A 19,112-nucleotide genomic window follows, 5' to 3' on the forward strand; every position below is an offset into this window, starting at 1 on the left:
TAGTCTACTGTACTGGTTATAATTCAAGCACGTGGTAAATGTCATTATTACCTTGTTTTCACTGGATGAATCTTCTTGAACCTTAATACGTCGTCTTTTCTTTTTCTGTTTATAGCTCCGCTGATTTTCTTCCAACTCTGCTTTCTTTGCAGACCTGAAGAAAATTTAAAACACAAAATAAAATATTTCATGATAAACTTCCATCAATAAGTTATGTACTATTTTAAAACTGTTCTACCTCTGTATGCATTCCTAAAAACAAACAGAAAAAAAAATCAATAGGTTCAAAATGGATATTCCAGCAGAACCCTAACCCTTCATTTTAATCCAATGATCAACATTTTACAGTATATCCTGAGGGGAGGTTTGTTATATGAGTAAGAAGATGTATAAAAGGACATTAAGACTATTCTTCTAGTATAAAATACAAACAGCCAACAGACATACTAAAAAACATTCATCATCACTAAAAAAAAAGCAGATTACAAATTTGAATACTGTTTTCTTCATAACAGGTCACAGAAATTTAAAAAAAACAGTAACAACTTTTGGTGAGAAAAATATTTCTGGGCTTAGAAATTGGTACACAAAGCTACATTAATCGAGACAAAATAACCACTGTCAGTAAGGATGTGGAGAAAGTGAAACCCTGTTCACTATTAATGAAAACATAAAATGGTGCAGCTGCTATGGAAACATTATGGCAGTTCGTCAAAAAATTAAAAATAGAATTACCATGCAATTCCTTTTCTGGGTATATACCCAAAAGAAATGAAAGCAAGGACTTGAAGAGATATTTCTACACCTGTGTTCAAAGCAGCATTATTCATGATAGCCAAAAGGTTATAAATCAAATGTACATCAACAAATAAATTGATAAACAAAATGTGGTATACAATGGAACATTAAGCCTTTAAAAGGAAGAAAATTCTGAAACATGCCTCAGCATACATGAACCTGGAGCACATGATGCTAAGTGAAATAAGCCAGTCAAAAAAGACAAATACTGTATGATACCACTTATATGAGGTTCCTAGAGTAGTGAAATTCATAGAGACAGAAAATAGAATGGTGGTTGCCAGGGGCTTCAGGGAAGAGGAAAAAGAGAGTGGTTTAATGAGTAACATTTCAGTTTTGCAAGGGGAAAAGGTTTTGGAGATTGGTTCAAAAAAAGTGAATGTACTTAACACTACTAAGCCATACACTTAAAAATGGTTAAGATGAAAATAAAAATTCCCAGTAATACCATGAAAGAAAAAAATGGTTAAGATGGTAAATGTTATGTTATGTGCATTTTACCACTATTAAAAATAATCATTAAAGAAAGAATGAAGTACTGATACAGGCTACAACATGGATGAACCATGAAAACATTACGCTAAGTGAAAAAAAAATCCATTCATAAAAGGATATACATTATATGAATCAACTCATGCAAAATGTCCAGAACAGGCAAATCCATAGAGACAGAAAGTAGATTTTAGTGTTTATTAGAGTACAAGGGCATGGGGAATGGAAAATGACTGCTAATAAGTACAGGGTTGTTTTCTTGGGTGATGGAAATGTTCAGAAATTATAGAGTGGTGTTTGTTGCACAACTTTGCAAATATTCTGAAGACCACTGTATTCCACAGTATAACATGCTGAATTATATCTTGGTTTAAAAAAAAAAAACCTCTCGTCATATCTTATCATTTTCATTTTATATTGACTTAAAGTATAATACATTGCTATACTCTAAGCACAAGCTGGTAAGTATTAACCTAAAAAAAACTCGAATGTTTTAAAACTTACAAATGCAGATAGACACCTTTGTAGACATACATACACAAACACACACAGATTGTTCATTTGATAAACTGTAGAAAGATTATGTTATTCTGGGGGAAATAAGAAAATTGTAGTAGTAGTATTATCTAACATACCATACTAAAAAGGAAGCCAAATTTTAAATTACAGGTAATCTAGATCAGTGACTGTTCGTGTTACAAGAACAAGCATATCATTATTACTGTAGTACTACTGAGACCAATAATTTATATATTGAGCACTTACTATTTGCCAGGTAGGTACTATTATAAACCTTGTACACATATTGTCTCATTCAATGCCCACTTTAATGCCCACAATAGTCAGTCAATTATATTGTAATCCCCTACTTTACAGATGAGGAAACTGAAGCATAGAGTATTTATACAAACACAAAGTAGAAGAGCCCAAAGTTAGACCGAGGCAGTTTTTCTATAAAGCCTCTTTACTATTATCCTACAGTTTCCCACATAACAATAAAACACTGCAGCCACGAGTGGTTTTGCAGACTGAAAATCTACCCGGGTTAGAATACATAATTCAACTACACATAAAATATGCTTAGATTCTTTTTAAACTATTAAGTATAACAATTAGTTTCAAATCAAAATATTATATATCACACTAACTTAACTTTATTGGTAACAGTAATCATATAAATCATTTGAAGGCATGGTCATTCAGATTAATTCCTAAAATTTTTTAAAAACCAATTATAATACCTTGTTCTGGGCCGCTGTTCGTCTTCGGATTCACTAACTTCTTCACTAACTCCTGATTCCTGAAAATCAGAATCTTCTGAATCTTCACTGCTCACTTGAATTTTAAAAAATACATAAAATTATTAATTATTTTTCAATAGAAACCTAATTCACTTAATTTACCAATGACTCGACATTAAAACAGAACATTGTAAGAATATCAGAGGTATATATGTGAATGGATAATACATAATATAGAATATACCAGTTAATGCTTTACATGATATACATAAATAAAATTCAAATGTATTTCTAATGTAATTATAAAAGTGTGGTTGTACATTAAAATATAAGTATTCAACTGTATATGAATTGACAAAATAAGAATAAATTACCTGTCAATAAAATATATGTAATTACCAAAGGTAAATTAATGAAAAAGAAGTTTGGCTATTCAAAACAAGCAAGGTAGGCTGGCCAAGATGGAGTAAGATTACAGATTCTCTCCACCAATGATGACACAACTGAAGAACTCGGAAAGGGAAACAATAGTAGGCAGATTGGAGACTGAAATCAAAACTTGAATAATGACCCCTCTACAATTGGTGGAGGGGAGAGAGCTGTGAGGGCGTATGGTTATTTTCTTTCTTTGTTTCCTGATTTTGACCAGAAGGCAGGCTAAATTCCAAAGGTATGCAGAGGGTACTGACAACAAGACTGTGAAGAAAAATCCCTATTTCTAGCCATAACACCAGGAAAATCAGGCTCTACATGTGGAATCCTCAATTTTCTTTTTCTCACAATTAACACAGTAATGGAAGCATATAAAATTCCAGGAGAAAACCTCTTTCTGGCCAGAGGAAGCAGGGCAGAAAAAAATACAAGAAAAGCTTACAACATCTTATAGTGCCAGAAAATAAAGCAGTGTTCAAACATGGACAAGCACATGTTGAAAGGACACAAGATTCAACTTGAAGGAGCTCCCAACAACCAAAGCTAGAACAATCTGAGCAATAAAATAAATGATACTATTTGATTATAACTGGTAAAATAAAAATCTATAAGTCATATTGATATAAATAATGCAATAAATAAATAGGGGAATACAACTCTCCCTTACAATTACTAAATGTGGAAGTAATGAAATAAATAGAAAATTACAACTAGGCAAATACCACAGTACTAACTGCTTCACCCAAGATGAATACTAAAATTAGTAGGCTTAAGTATGATAAGAAACAGGATATATGCATGGTCACAAAGTATCTCCCAACAAAATACTAAATATAGATAGAAAAATAATATCTTCTTCTTCATAGTGGAAAAATACCAGCAGACACCAACTTAAGCAAGTAACAAAAGTTAACCGTGAGAGTAATAAGACATATTGACGGCTGGGCATCGTGGCTCACCCCTGTAATCCCAGCCCTTTGGGAGGCCAAGTTGAGAGGATCACTTGAGCCCACGAATTTGAGACCAGCCTGGGCAACATAGGGAGATTCTGTCTCTACAAAAAAAATTTAAAAATTAGCCAGGCATGATGGTACACACCTGTGGTCCCAGCTACTTGGGAGGCTGAGACGAGAGGATCACTTGAGCCCAGGAGGTTGAGGCTGCAGTGAGCCATGATCGCACCACTGTACTCCAGCCTGGGCAACAGAGCGAGGTCTTCTCTCAAAAAAAAAGACATACTGACATCATCTATTCTTGATATCATGTACTGAAGACACAACATCACTTCTGTGGTATTCTGTCAAAATGCATAATAACCTCAATTCAATCATGAGAAAACATTAGACAAATACATATCAAGGAACAGTTGAGAAAATAAGGAATCAACACTCCACAAGTGTCAGGGTCATCAAAGGAAAGACTGAGGAATTGTCATAGACTGAAGTAGATTAAGGAGACATTATAACTCAATGCAATGTGAGATCCTGGATTGAATCATAGAGTAGAAAGAAAACATTAGTGGGAAAACTAATCTCTGAGTAAGATTTATAGTTTACTTCAGAGGTCATAAAACATTTTATGTAAAAAGCTTGATAGTAAATATTTTTGACTTGTGGACCGTATGGTCTCTGTTGCAACTACTCATCTCTACTCAACTTTGCCATTGTACATATGTGAAAACAGTAAATTAATGAATATGGCTGTGTTTCAATAAAAGCTTATTTATAAAAACAGGCAGAGGATCAGATTTGGCCCACAGGCGCAGTCTGTAAACCCCCGGCTTAGTTGATAGTATTGTACTAATATTAATTTCCTGGTTTTGATCATGGTACTATGATTAGGTATTAAATCAGGGAAGCTAGGTGAAAGATACACAGAACTCTGCACTATTTGTGTAACATTTCTGTAAATCAAGAACTGTTTCAAAATAATTTGTTTAAAAAAAACTATCATAACCTGAGATCAGAATCAAAGATCTATTTCAGCTAAAAAATGAGAGAACATAAATGCTAACAGAAATGCTATAAATGGGAGAACATAAATGCTATAAAGAATACGTCGGGGGAGAGGGGAACAAAGAGTTATTGTTTAATGGTTAGAGATTCCATTTGGAATGATGACACGTTTTAGGGACAGACAGAAGTGATGGTTGTATAAAAATGTGAATGTACTTAATGTCACTGAATTGTACACTTAAAAATGGGTAAAATGGTAAATTTTATGTTACGTATATTTTACCACAATAATAAAAAAAAAAAAAGAATAGCTAAGCAACTGGAAAGCCGGGAGAATACCGAAAACACACACATTGACACAAAAAAATCCTGTAATTAAGTATAATTTTAAGCCTAGTATTAATTGTTCACCCAGCATTTTAAAATTTTTGAAATCTACCAAAAATTTGAAAGAATCATTGAATGAACACTTGTATCCCTTCTCCTAAATTCACTTATTGTTAGCAGTTTACCACATTTGCTTTTTTTCTTTCTCTCTCTATACACACACACACACACACACAGACACACACAACTTTTCTTACACTGAACCATGTGATATTAAGCGCAGATGACACTTTACCCCTAAGCATAAGGATACTGCCCTACATAACTAAATACCATTATCACATCTGAAAAAAAAATACTATCATCTAATATAAAGGCAATATTTACAATTTCAAATTGTCACTAAAATAATTTTGTAACATTTTTCTAATTTAGGAGAAAATTAGAGTTCACATGTTGCACTTTGTTCTTATGCCTCTTCAATGCATTTCAATTTAATTCAACTAGATTTAATAAGACTATTCACTATTGATTTTTTCCCATCTCTCAATTCAAATTTCCAAATAATATAGGAACATAAGAATTTACAAAACTCAGAAAATCATGCAACTTCAACTATATATCAACCACTATGATCATAATCCATATTAGAAACACAAATATGATGGGATTTTAGAAGTTTACTCTCTCCTACACAAACAAAAAACAACAACAACAACAAAACCACTTGGGTAATAAACTACCCACAGAATCAGGCAGTAGAAACACAGATCATAGAAAACTCAGGTTTTAATAAAGCAAATCTCAAATGTAATCATATATAATAAAAGGGTCTAAATATTGAACTAAGCTTCAGAAGCAAAATCAATATTGCCCCTTTTGTTGAAGAGGCACAGGAATCCATGTTGTGATATATAACATGTTAAATCACACAGTTCCTTTATAGAATCTGTAAGAGCTTGCAGCCATATTGCAAAGAAATTTATAAGACAAGCTGGGCGCAGTGGCTCACGCCTGTAATCCCAGCACTTTGGGAGGCCGAGGCGGGCGGATCACGAGGTCAGGCGATCGAGACCATCCTGGCTAACATGGTGAAACCCCATTTCTACTAAAAATATAAAAAATTAGCCGGGCATGGTGGTGGGTGCCTGTAGTCCCAGCTACTCGGGAAGCTGAGGCAGGAGAATGGCGTGAACCCGGGAGGCAGAGCTTGCAGTGTGAGCCGAGATCGCGCCACTGCACTCCGGCCTGGGCAACAAAGCAAGACTCTGACTCAAAAAAAATAAATAAATAAAAAATAAAAATAAAAATAAATAATAAAAAAGAAATTTATAAGACAAGTAGTCACAAAATGATGTACTATTATTTATTAACATTAAAATGTCCATGACATATTAATTGTATATGTGTGTGGCAAGAACTTCTCCTCCTCATCTTTAGTGAATAACTCTTGCCCAAAAGCCCTATAAATGTTTAGGATTCCAAGACTATGTCCTTAGCTTTCCATTTGTAAAACATTACAACTCCACTGAATAACCTCAACTATTTTTGTGATATTGTACACATACCATGACAACTCTAAAAACCTGACACTCATTGTAGACTTTTCCCTTTCATATCAATTAAGAAGACCTAACAATTCAACCTCCTATAAGACTCAAGTCAATCTTCCTCTTCTCCAACAACCCCATTTGTCATCAACTACAGCAATACCTTCCAAACATTCAGTGCCTTCATTCTCACTGAATAGTAAGGAACTAATCTGATCATATGATATCTTTGATTAAAATCTTTCAATAGGGAAAAAAGTGGTCATGCTGAGATTGTGATTCTTGGGTGTTAGTAATCAACATCTTGTTCCTTGATCTGGGTGCCCTACGTTTTCATCAAGATGTCTACTTATTGATAATGTGCACTTCTTTGTACATACATTTCAAATAAAACATTTTTTAAAGTGGTGGTAATCCTCTATGATTATACTAAAAACTACTAAATTGTATACTGTAAATAGTGAACTGTGTGGTTTGTGAGTTATATCTCAATATAGCTGTTATACAAAAAATTTAAAAATAAGGCCAGTATGGTGGCTCACGCCTATAATCCCAGCACCTTGGGAGGCTGAGGTAGGTGGATCACCACAGGTCCAGAGTTCAAAAATAAATACAGTAATTGAAAAAAAAAAAAAAAAAAAAACTTTTCAATGGCTCTGCATCCTTTAGAGCCTATTATATTTCCCAAACACTTGCAAAAATGCGTTCCTATTCCTAGTTGGCAAAGAAGAGTTCATCTGCCATCCATGGGTTGGGTACTAACAATAGTCTTCAAAATTTACCCCTAGTCATCAAAATGCCAACCACAGCAACAACAAAAAAATTATTTGTACTTTTTGTTACCCAAAATTTGCAGGCAAATATCACATTTAATTACCCTATATATTATTTAATATAAAATGACCTTCCCCAAACCTCAAATTATAAATACAGACACCAAAGAGATGTACACCTTGGTATACCACCCAGTACTCCAGTGTGAAAAACACAGGCTTACAAAGATCTCCAGTATCTGGTCTCTATTTTACAGGCCCAGCTTCATCCTCTGTTGTTCCTTTCCCTACTCCTATCTATAGAGCAGCTTATACTATATTAATTGTATCCCATCCATCATGTGCCAACATTTTACACAGGTTTTAAAATTTTTTTTCCCTGCCTGTGATGTAAATCTTCACAACAATCTATGTGCTCCCACATTTTGAATTTAATCTGTTGGGTAAAAGCCTTCTTTGTGAAGCCTTCTCTGGGGTAACTCCCACCCCTCAAGAAGCTAAAGAAGCCCTTCTTTGTGCCACATTATATAATTACGTTACACAAAATGTCCCTCGTGGTGCTACAATTTTTTATAATACAAAGGTCAATAATTCTTACTAAACCAGTGACTGCCAAACCTAGTTACCTATCAGAATCACTGAAATACATTTTTATTCATTTTTGTATTCTCAATGCCCACCATACTGCTGGAAACATGTAAGCCCTCAATGCAAAAGTACTCAGGCTTTTAATGAAATGGAAATCTACTCTGACTATATGCCAGTCAAGTTCTGCATATAAACTTGCATAAATTTACCCAAATTAATTTCATTTTCTACCCTTCTACAGGAAAGCACTGTTTCTGCAGTTGTATGCAATCTTATACTTTCTACATAATGTTTATTTTGTTTATTAAATCATATTTATTTCTCTTTATAATCTAAAGATTAAAAGTATTCTTTGTGTCATCTAAAGTTTCTGGGTTATCTTCCCACTCTAAATTATTAATTTTAATCTCATGTGATAGTATACTTGTTGCCAGTGTACCGACATTTGCTTAATATAGGTGGTCAATTGTTTGAGCAGATATGCTTAAATTTCTTTTTTTTTTTTTAATTTTCTTGGAGAAAGAGTCTTGCTCTGCCACTCAAGTTGGAGTGCAATGGCGCAATCTCAGCTCACTGCTGCAACCTCCGCCTCCCAGGTTCAAGCAATTCTCCTGCCTCAGCCTCCGGAGTAGCTGGGACTACAGGTGCGTGCCACCAAACCCAGCTAATTTCTTGTATTTTTAGTAGAGACAGGGTTCCACCGTGTTAGCCAGGATGGTCTCAAATCTCTTGACCTCGTGATCCACCCAACTTGGCCTCCCAAAGTGCTGGGATTACAGGTATGAGCCACCATGCCTGGCCATATACTTAAATTTCATTACTATAATTAGTTTACAAAACAAGCATTTTTTTGTTTTTGTTTTTGAGACAGGGTCTCACTCTGTCACCCAGGCTGCAATGCAGTGGTGCAATCGCTGCTCACTACAGCCTTGACCTCCGGGGCTCAGGTGATCCTCCCACCTCAGCCTCCCAAGTAGCTGCAACTACAGGTGCACACCACCACACCCAGCTATTTCTTCTATTTTTCATAAAGACGAGGTTTCCCTATGTTGCCCAGGCTGGTCTTAAACTCCTGGGCTCAAGCAATCTGCCCACCTCAGCTTCCCAAAGTGCTAGGATAACAGGCATAAGCCACTGTGCCTGGTCCAATATGTTCTTTACATTCAGAATTAAAACGTCTTACCCTTTCTTCTGTTTCTGCCTTTGACTTCTTTATGCTCTTTAGGCTTTGTCTTTTTTTCTTCTCCAGATTCTCCATCACTCACAGTCAGTTTGTGCCTCAAAAGCCTATGTCTGTATCTTGGCTTCTTAGATTCTTCAGAATCTGAATCTGATTCAGAATTGACTTGATTTTTTGCTTCTAAATGAAGAAAATAAATCAATAAAACCTTCTTCAGCCTTTAAAATGCCTTGTAAATCTATTTTGCCTGTTGACAACTACTGCAACTTATGAAAAAAATCAGAGTTAGACACATACTTTGGTATCATTGGTGTTATCAGGTAATCTCACACATCAGACTTGACATATTACTATTATTAAATATTGACTAAATATCACCTATATATTTATAGAACCTTTTGTAAGGTATAAAATATTTTGCTTTGAAAATCATCTGTTTAGGGCCGGGCGCAGTGGTTCAGACCTGTAATCCTAGCTCTTTGGGAGGCCGAGGTGGGCAGATCACCTGAGTTCGGGAGTTCAAGACCAGCCTGATCAACATGGAGAAACCCCGTCTCTACTAAAAATACAAAATTAGCAGGGTGTGGTGGTGCACGCCTGTAATTCCAGCTACTCGGGAGGCTGAGGCAGAAGAATCGCTTGAATCCGGGAGGCAGAGGTTGCAGTGAGCCAAAATTGCACTATTGCACTCCTGCCTGGGCAACAAGAGCAAAACTCTGTCTCAAAAAAAAAAAAAAAAAAACAAAAAAAACTCATCTGTTTATTGGCAGTAACTGACAAAATTAGAGTAACTTCCATAATTATTACAAGATACTCAAGAGAAGTCATGGTAATAAAGTTTTAGACATTTTCATGAACTCTGAATTCAAGTATTAAGAGATTTTTTTTTCTCTTCTTCTTCTTTTTGAGATGGAGTCTCGCTTTGTCACCCAGGCTGGAGTGCAGCAGCATGATCTCGGCTCACTGCAACCTCTGCCTCCCAGGTTCAAGTGATTCTTTTGCCTCAGCCTCCTGAGTAGCTGGGACTACAGGCACGCACTACCACGCCCAGCTACTTTTAGTAGAGACAGGGTTTCACCATGTTGGTCAGGCTGGTCTCAAACTCTTAACCTCAAGTGATCCACCTGCTTCGGCCTCCCAAAGTCCTGAGATTATAGGCGTGAGCCACCACACTGGGCCATATTAAGATATTTCTTGGTCAGATATTCTTCAAAGACTGAATTAGTCAAGGAATCAAATTATGACATTATAAACTTCTCTCTAGAGAGCTCACCCTCATCTCCTGGATTTTCTTCATTTTGTTTTCCAGTTCTTTTTTTCCCTTCTTCTGGTTCATCATCTGAAGATCCATCCTCATCAGAGGAAAGATTGGCTTTAATTTCTTCTAAAAGCATCTTCTTGGCAATTCTTGAGAGTAAAAAACAATAAAAAAAGAACTATATATCTGGGGGTGAAATACACCAAATTAAAAACAAAAACAGACTTCTTTGCATCAAAATAGAAATAAATGTGCCAATAGATTTCATATTGTAAATAAACAACTAGCAAAACCATGTTTTAACCTAAGCTATAAACAAAAACTTTTAAAAATGTTCTTTACACTTATTATTTCTCAATTCTATACAATTCTGCAATATATTGAAAACTCTGAAGGACATATTCTATTGACTATTTTTACCAATTGCAATTTGATGCTGCATAACCTTCCAATCCTCTATTTGCTTTGCTGACACCATCCTACAACTACAAAGTCAGACAGGTCAACAACAGTAAATGAACTTGTTCAGATAAATGGCATTCCAAGATAAAACTCCACGAGAGGTTTTATTCAACTGCAAAATATATTCTTGGAAAACCAATGTGTAATAAACCACTATATAATGACACCTTGCTTCAAACTAGAGGATGATAGTTTTGGACCTTAATTTCAATGTACTACATAAATGCTGTGAACCAGATGAAAGCATACACAAATGTTAAGTATTACAGCAGTAAGTAATCTCTAATAATATTCAAGACAGGGGAAAGAAGGGACATGAGTGCTATTAATTACATACATGGTAAAAAGAACACGAATTACCATAAATGGGTTACTTTAAAAAAAATAGTGCAGTTGCTTCACTCACAACAAAATTTCTCAAGATGCTCCTCAAAGACCAATTTGCTAATGGAAAAATCAATTACTAAAAGCATTAAGAAAACACTACTTTTACTCCTACCATCATATGTTAAAATAAAATATATTCGTAGGAAATCTCCATGTTTACACTCAAGAAAAATAACTGAAAATGTAAGATAAAAGCAATCATACAGCTTTTGTGCAAGCCAAGATGTTTTGATAAGTCTAGGTATCCTTTCAATATAAATTCACAAATCACAGTAACAAGAAAATAGCTTATAGGAAAGTTCAAAAAGAAGATGGCATGATCCTGACAGTCTGCCATGAGCTAATCTGTACGGGATAAACATGTTCTCTGCAATCAAGACTGACTCTCTAACTAAGTCAAAAACTTGTAGCTGGGATGATGGAACATTTGTTATCTCTGGATTTGAAACCCCTCTTTACACATCTTAGCACGCACCCACATTTCAATGAAGAATTCATTCAATGGCAGGAGATATTAATGCATGTTAGCTGCCTCCTAAATTTTATTTGACAGATAGATTGTTCATTACTATTCATATTCAAAGATGCATAGCAAAGGCATCTAAATAGACTGAAGCAAAATAGGCAATCACTTCCATAAATGTTTATTATATACCTTTTGGTGCTTTCTCCCTCAAACAGATGGATCAGAAATATTTAGACAACACAGAGAATCATCAATTGCTAAAGGAAGCCACAGATGGGTTTGCTTTTCTGAGGATTTCTGCCCTGATTTGTATTTCAATAAAGTGAAGATTAGTTCACACCAATTTAAATCTTACTAAAGTTGAGCTATAAAGTTTTGCTCTTACATTTCTAGATCAATGGTTTGCACATTGTAAGCTTTTTTAAAATGGGATATATACAGGGTTGCCAACTTTTCATTTTGCCAAAAAAAGAAATTTAAACCCAAATTCCATTTACTTTCATCATTTTATAAAATAAAGACTATTTACAACATACCCTCCCCAAATTAGGAAACAGTTTCAGAATAAAGGGAAATCCTTTAAATTGAAGAAATACATCTTTCTGGAAAAATTCTCTAAAATCATCTTTTTAAAAAAAATTTCAGCCAGGCGTGGTGGCTCATGCCTGTAATCCCTGCACTTTGGGAAGCAGAGGCAGGCAGATCACCTGAGGTCAGGGGTACAAGACTAGCCTGGCCAACATGGCGAAACCCTGTCTCTACTAAAAGTACGAAAATTAGCTGGGTGTGGTGGCGCACGCCTGTAATCCCAGCTACTCAGGAGGCTGAGGCAGGAGAATTGCTTGAACCCGGGAGGCGGAGGTTGCAGTGAGCTGAGATCATGCCATTGCACTCCAACCTGAGCGACAAAACTCCGTCTCAAAAGAAAAAAAAAATCATGTATGTTTATTACAATGTTGTCTGCAATAGCAAAGGGTGAGAAAACGTTTAAACATTCAATATCAGAAACTGATTAAATAGTATTTTCACATGATTATCCATAAGAGATAGAAATTAAAATGATATTCTAAATAAGATTAAGATAGAAAATATTTATTAATATTCAGTGAAAAAGTAATTTATAAACCACAATAAAGTTCTATTTAAAAAAAAAAAAAACTTCTAAAATTTGTATGTCCCTAAAAAAGACTAGAAGATACTAAAATAAAATGTTAGCAGCAAATTTCTATGTCTGGCATAGCACTTTTTTTTTTCTGTTGGTATATATTAAAACCATCTTCAGCAATACTACACTGTCATTTCTCATGGACCAGAAAAACTTCCTCAAACTAATCTGAATAATGAATTTTGGGACAAATAAATATGTGTGTGTGTGTGTGTATAAAATATGTGAAGCATTGAATACTAGATTAGAAATGGAAAAACACAGTTTACTTGCAAGTACAAGAGCTCATACCATCATTTGGGTTGAACACTAAACAGCCAACAAAAATACAATTCCTAATCTCTAGTTCAACAACCTGATTTCAGCTTGTGTTTACAAGTTCAAAAAAAGTCTTTAAAAAATTCCTATTAACTATAAAGATTTGGTTGTTAATTGTAGGAAATCACGTAATTTTTCTTCTTTCAAATCCTAGTCTCCAAAGAATATGTCTACTAAAAAACGGAAAGTCACAATACGTAAACCTACTTAATGCATTCTCAGGTTCTGCACTGTCATTAGACTAAGAAATATGATGTACATGAAATAAAATACAATTGTATACCTATTAATAAATTATATAAAGTGAAATCAGATCCACATACTGTAGAATTACAACTTAGCGACAACTTTCAGTAAGATCATAACATATAGAACAATCATAGTACATTCAGAAGCCGAAAAATTACAAACTTCAGGTCATTTTTCTCCAAATCACAAATTATATACAGAGTGATGGAGACTACCTGGCTAAAGGCTTTATTTTTGCCCTCTAACACCTTTTGTCCAAAGGAAAACCTAATTTATAGCTATGTAAAGTAAGCCCTAAAAAGAATAAGTTGAATCATTTTGCATAAGTTATTACTGAAGTCCAATATGTCAAAGACCCAGTCTACCATAAACCTAGCCTATAACATAATAACCTACATTTCAAAATTAGAACTTAATTTAATGGACCTAAGGGCTGAGGCTGACCTTCAACCTGAGTAGTCAGCAAGCATGTTGAAGTGAGATGTGTCCCATCTACAAAGCCTGCTGTGAGATGCTTTAAAGGGAAACTCCACTACCTTAACTCTGGAGTCACGGGCCACAGAGACTTCAAGGATATCATCACTTGAGAACCAGCTGAGGCTGGCAAAGCATCATTTTGGAGGCCTTGGCTGGACCCATGCTGGTATGCATGTGATGGATGTATAGTCATGATCCCTAGTAGATTCTGTTTGCTCTGAAGTTTCCTTTCTTGAGGCTTTCCAGGACGATGTACTGCCCCTGGAATCTCAATGCTCAATATTACATCTTGGGGCAGGTGTAGCATCCAAAGCAGTCACGACTCTATCAGAAGCATTAGAGGCACAGGCCGTGCCACTCTTGTGGCAGAAAACCTGGGCAGAGCCAGAAGTAATGGAGCCACTCCTCCATTTTCCTGAAAGGGAGGGAAGGGAGAGGGGGAGAAAGCAAAACAATATGGGAGGAAGGGTAAAAACCCACAAACAAACAATGATCGGAACTGGCGCATGAGAAAATAAATAGGACCCCAAAACCCACATATACTAAGTCTTCCAAAGTACATAATGAACACCAAGATAACACCATTACTAAAAGAAAGCACAAATAAAATAATAAGAAGTGAGCCCAACAACACAATGACAAACAAGCAATTGGAAAAAAAAAAAAAAAAAAAAAAAAAAAAACATAGGAGAAAGCCAAGAAAGCCTTCATTAACTCCAATCCTATCTAGAAAGGAAATGAGTAATGTCTCTTGTTTAAGCGCTCAAACAGGAAAGGAAAGTAAACCACCTCTTGCTGATAGGTAAATCAATAATTCAAAACGTTGAGTTTCTTAAAATGCAATCAAGAGAAGGACCTCTTGCACCAGGGAGGTTTCGAGCCATAACAAAAGCAATACAAAATGTTAGAGCCAGAAGGACAAACCTTACAGTACAGCTTTGTCATTCTAAAGATGAGGAAACAGGCATAGATATAGGAAATGACTCAGCCAAAGAAACAAAGCTAACCAGTGGCAAAGTCAGGAGTAGAACCTAAGATCCTAAATCCCAATCTGCTATTAATTTTACTGTGCCAGCACTATACTCTCTACTCGTTAACACTTGTATGCTAATGAATGCCTGGGCAAATACAGATGATCCCTTTTTTTTTTTTTTTTTTCAGACAGAGTCTTGTTCTTTCACCCAGGCTGAAGCGCAGTAGCACGATCTCAACCTGGAGTGCAGGAGGCTCACTGCAACCTCTGCTTCCCAGGTTCAAGCAATTCTCCTGCCTCAGCCTCCCGAGTACGTAGGACTACAGGTGTGTGCCACCACACCCAGCTAATTGTTGTAGTGTTATTAGAAACAGGCTTTCACCATGTTGACCAGGATGGTCTCAAACTCCTGACCTCAGGTGATCCATCCACCTCAGCCTCCCAAAGTTCTGGGATTACAGGCATGAGCCACTGCACTGACCCCCATTTTTAAAAATATGTGTATTTCGCATATTTCAAATTTATGTATTTAGAAATGCAAGAATTCAAGCTTTAATTTTTTTTTAATTTTATTTTAGAGACAGTCTTGCTCTGTTGCCCAGGCTAGAATGTAGTGGCACAAACACAGATCCTTGTAACCTTGAACTCCTGGGTTAAAGCAATCATTCTGCCTCGGTATCCTGAGTAGCTGGAACTACAGGCATGTACCACCATGCCCAGCTAATTTTTTTTTTTTTTTTTTTTTTTTAGTAGAGACAAGGTATCACTATGTTGCCCAGGCTGGTCTTAAACTCCTGGCCTCAAGTGATCCTCCCACCTCAGTCTCCCAAAGCATTGGGATTGCAAGTGTGAGCCACTGCATCCAGCTTGATTTTTTAAAGACTATAAAAGACTATAAAAGGAGTTTTAAACATATTTAAGCCAGTATGCACTCTAAATGGCACGATAGGCCATCTGAGATACATTCTACAATTACCATTTTATCTTTTAAGAGGTTCTGAGAACAGGTTTGAAGAAAATTGCTGGAAAAAAATATATTTTTAGAAGGCCAAAATACTGGGCATCCATAAACAAGGTGATAAAATTTGCTTAAAAATTGGTTTTTGTGTACAATATCATAATAGAGTACTTAATTTACAGAATTCTAAAAAAGATAATGGGTTTAAATGCATGCTCTTTAGAGGTACTTAAGTATACGTAGTACTAAAGCATCACACCACATTTTAAAGTTTGATATGTAAAATAATTCAAAGGAGTATAGCCAAGGAATGTTAAATATTTTAGTAGGGTGTGAGGCTTTGTTTTAATAAATGTCATATATTTAAGGGATAGGAATTAAAAAACAAAACACGTGGCCGGGCACGATGGCTCACGCCTGTAATCCCAGCAATTTGGGAGGCCAAGGCAGGCGAATAACCTGAGGTCAGGAGTTTGAGACCAGCCTGGCCAACATTGCAAAACCCTGTCTCTACTAAAAATACAAAAATTAGCAGGGCATGGTGGCAGGCACCTGTTGTTCCAGCTACTCGGGAGGCTGAGGCAAGAGAATCACCTGAACCCAGGAGGCAGAGGTTGCAGTGAGCGGAGATCATGCCACTGCACTCCAGCCTGGGTGACAAAGCAAGATTCTGTCTCAAAAAAAAAAAAAAAAAGTTATGGAATATGGAATTCTTCAAAATTCATATTAGTATATATTTTAACTCAGGTTCAAAATTAGTATCTTGATATTAAGTTTTCTATTAAAAAATATGACTGGTCAGGCACAGTGGCTCACGCCTGTAATCCCAGCACTTTGGGAGGCCGAGGCAGGAGGATCACTTGAGGTCAGGAGTTCGAGAGCAGCCTGGCCAACACGGTGAAATCTCGTCTCTACTAAAAATTCAAAAATTAGCCAGGTGTGCTGGCGGGTGCCTGTAATCTCAGCTACTCAGGAGGCTGAGGCAGGAGAATTGCTTGAAACAGGGAAGTGGAGGCTGCAGTGAGCCAAGATCATGCCACTGCACTCCAGCCTGGGTGACAGAGCAAGACTCTGTCTCCAAAAAAAAAAAAAAAAAAATATATATATATATATATATATATAACTAAGGCATAATGATCTGTACCCCAAAATGGTGCAATTCACAAGATAATAATGAAGTCACCAAATAATCAAAAAGCTAAACAATGGTTTGAAATATTTTTTTTTAGTCGCAAATCCTACAATGTGGGTAGTTAATGAAAAGTAGCTCTGTATCCTTTTCGGTGAGGGTACCAGGAAAATTAATATCAAATGACTTTTTAAAAAAATCTTGGAGGTAGAACAATAAAAACTATGAAATTAAGAACCCACAGTTATTAATAATTCATACAGACTCTTATGTTTCAATAGGCCTGAATTATTACATGTGTATTCCCTAATTTTATACAAAAATCTAAACCAGTTTTAAAGGCATTTTAACAAGAAAAAATATATTCAAATTAATATGGGAAATCTGATCATATTAAATAACTAGTTCAATATTTTTATACTTGAAAAATGAAAACAGAATTTACTCATCTCAAATTTCAAAATTTTATTTTGAAATTTCAAAGTTAAAGACAAAGGATATTAAGTCAGAAAAATGAATCACTTTTGCTAACACTAGAAATCCAAACTCTTCCTTTTTCTCTTTTTTTTTTTTTTCTTTTTTGAGGAAGACCTATTTCTTATTTTCTGGAAGTCCCAATATCACCAAAGAACAGAGAACAAGAAAGAAACACTGGTTATAATGTTTAAATCTTGACCATAGAAGGACAAAGGTCACCACTACACATCATATGTCTTTCCTGACTGGGAATTCTAGTAGAAAAAAGAAAGCCAGTAACAACTACAGCCAGTTCAGATATCTACAAGTAGATCTTATCTACTGGCTGGACACCTGTGTCATACTTAAATGACTTGCAATACTTACCTGTGCTATATAGACAAAGGAAATTGAAAAAAAAAATTACCGTAAAATTGCTAGATATTTAAAACCCTTACTCAAATGGAAAAACAAGTAAAATACTTAATTTAAAATGCCACCTTTGTTTTTCAAGTACAATAAAGGAGAATCAAAGAAGTTTTGCTAACGAAACAGAACTACCACAAAAAAAAATCACAGAAAAAATTATTCCAAATTTAGCAAATTTGCATAGAGAATAGACAACATGTGTAGGAGACAGACATTTGAAAAAGTGTTTAAAATGAAAGCAAAGTGAACATCAAACGATTAAGGGACTTGTGATATACCCATGCCATTAATTGTGCTGAAATCAGGTAAACAATCATTAAATATCTTCTCAGGCATAAATAACATCCAGAAATCATTAGTTTCCTCCGAAAATATGCTGGATTAACAGTACAGAGCCTTCATCAACAGAATACCCACACCAAGCCAGTAGGAAAAAAAAAATCATTAGCATATTTTCTAGTTTGAAACACAAAATTATCATCAAATGATACAACAACAGTTGGAAATTTAAAATGCTATGGTCTAGTCCCAATATAATTAAATATAACAATGGGACAATTTTTTTTTAGCAATCTCCACATCAAATTTCGCTTCTATTAAAAAAAAAGCATTTAGTCACACCCACAGAGAAATTATGAGAAAAAATGTGGAGTATTACTAGACCCAATTAAGCACATTTCAACAATAAAGTAAATGTGTTTGTTAGGGGAGCAGACATCCATGTAGAAATCTCAGCTCTTAGTCAAAGTTGTCAGGGAGAAAGAATGCTTATTTAGAAAAACCTAGCACTTTGGTCTTTTGCTCTCAAAAGCTCAATTGTAAATATTTCTCACATCCTGCAAAATAAGCGAATAAAGAAATTTCAAAAGATAATTCTTTTTTGGGATAAATGGTCTCTTCAGTGATTGTTCAGTATGCAATCTCTAAAGACAAGCCTAGTTTAATGATCCTCAAAACTAATACTGTTAAAACTTGAACACACTACTATCGTATTACTTGAGGCTCATTCCCAGTAGATATTAAATTAAAATATATGATATTATTAGAAA

At 35.3% G+C, this 19,112-nt stretch overlaps 1 protein-coding gene across 13 annotated transcripts in view; it reads right to left on the reverse strand.

Moving 5' to 3' along the window:
- ATRX (ATRX chromatin remodeler) overlaps positions 1-19,112 on the reverse strand; it is a 282,829-nt gene that overhangs the window by 155,231 nt on the left and 108,486 nt on the right. For all 13 annotated transcript variants that reach the window (XM_063721248.1, XM_024240521.3, XM_024240517.3 and 10 more), the window contains 4 exons: positions 10,610-10,743; positions 9,340-9,516; positions 2,532-2,625; positions 52-154 (listed from right to left, as the gene is read on the reverse strand). In XM_063721248.1, coding sequence (XP_063577318.1) covers positions 52-154; positions 2,532-2,625; positions 9,340-9,516; positions 10,610-10,743 — 508 coding nt within the window. The remainder of the gene's footprint in view (positions 1-51; positions 155-2,531; positions 2,626-9,339; positions 9,517-10,609; positions 10,744-19,112) is intronic.

This window comes from Pongo abelii, chromosome X, assembly GCF_028885655.2.
Source record: "Pongo abelii isolate AG06213 chromosome X, NHGRI_mPonAbe1-v2.0_pri, whole genome shotgun sequence".
Classification (NCBI taxonomy): Eukaryota; Metazoa; Chordata; class Mammalia; order Primates; family Hominidae; genus Pongo; species Pongo abelii.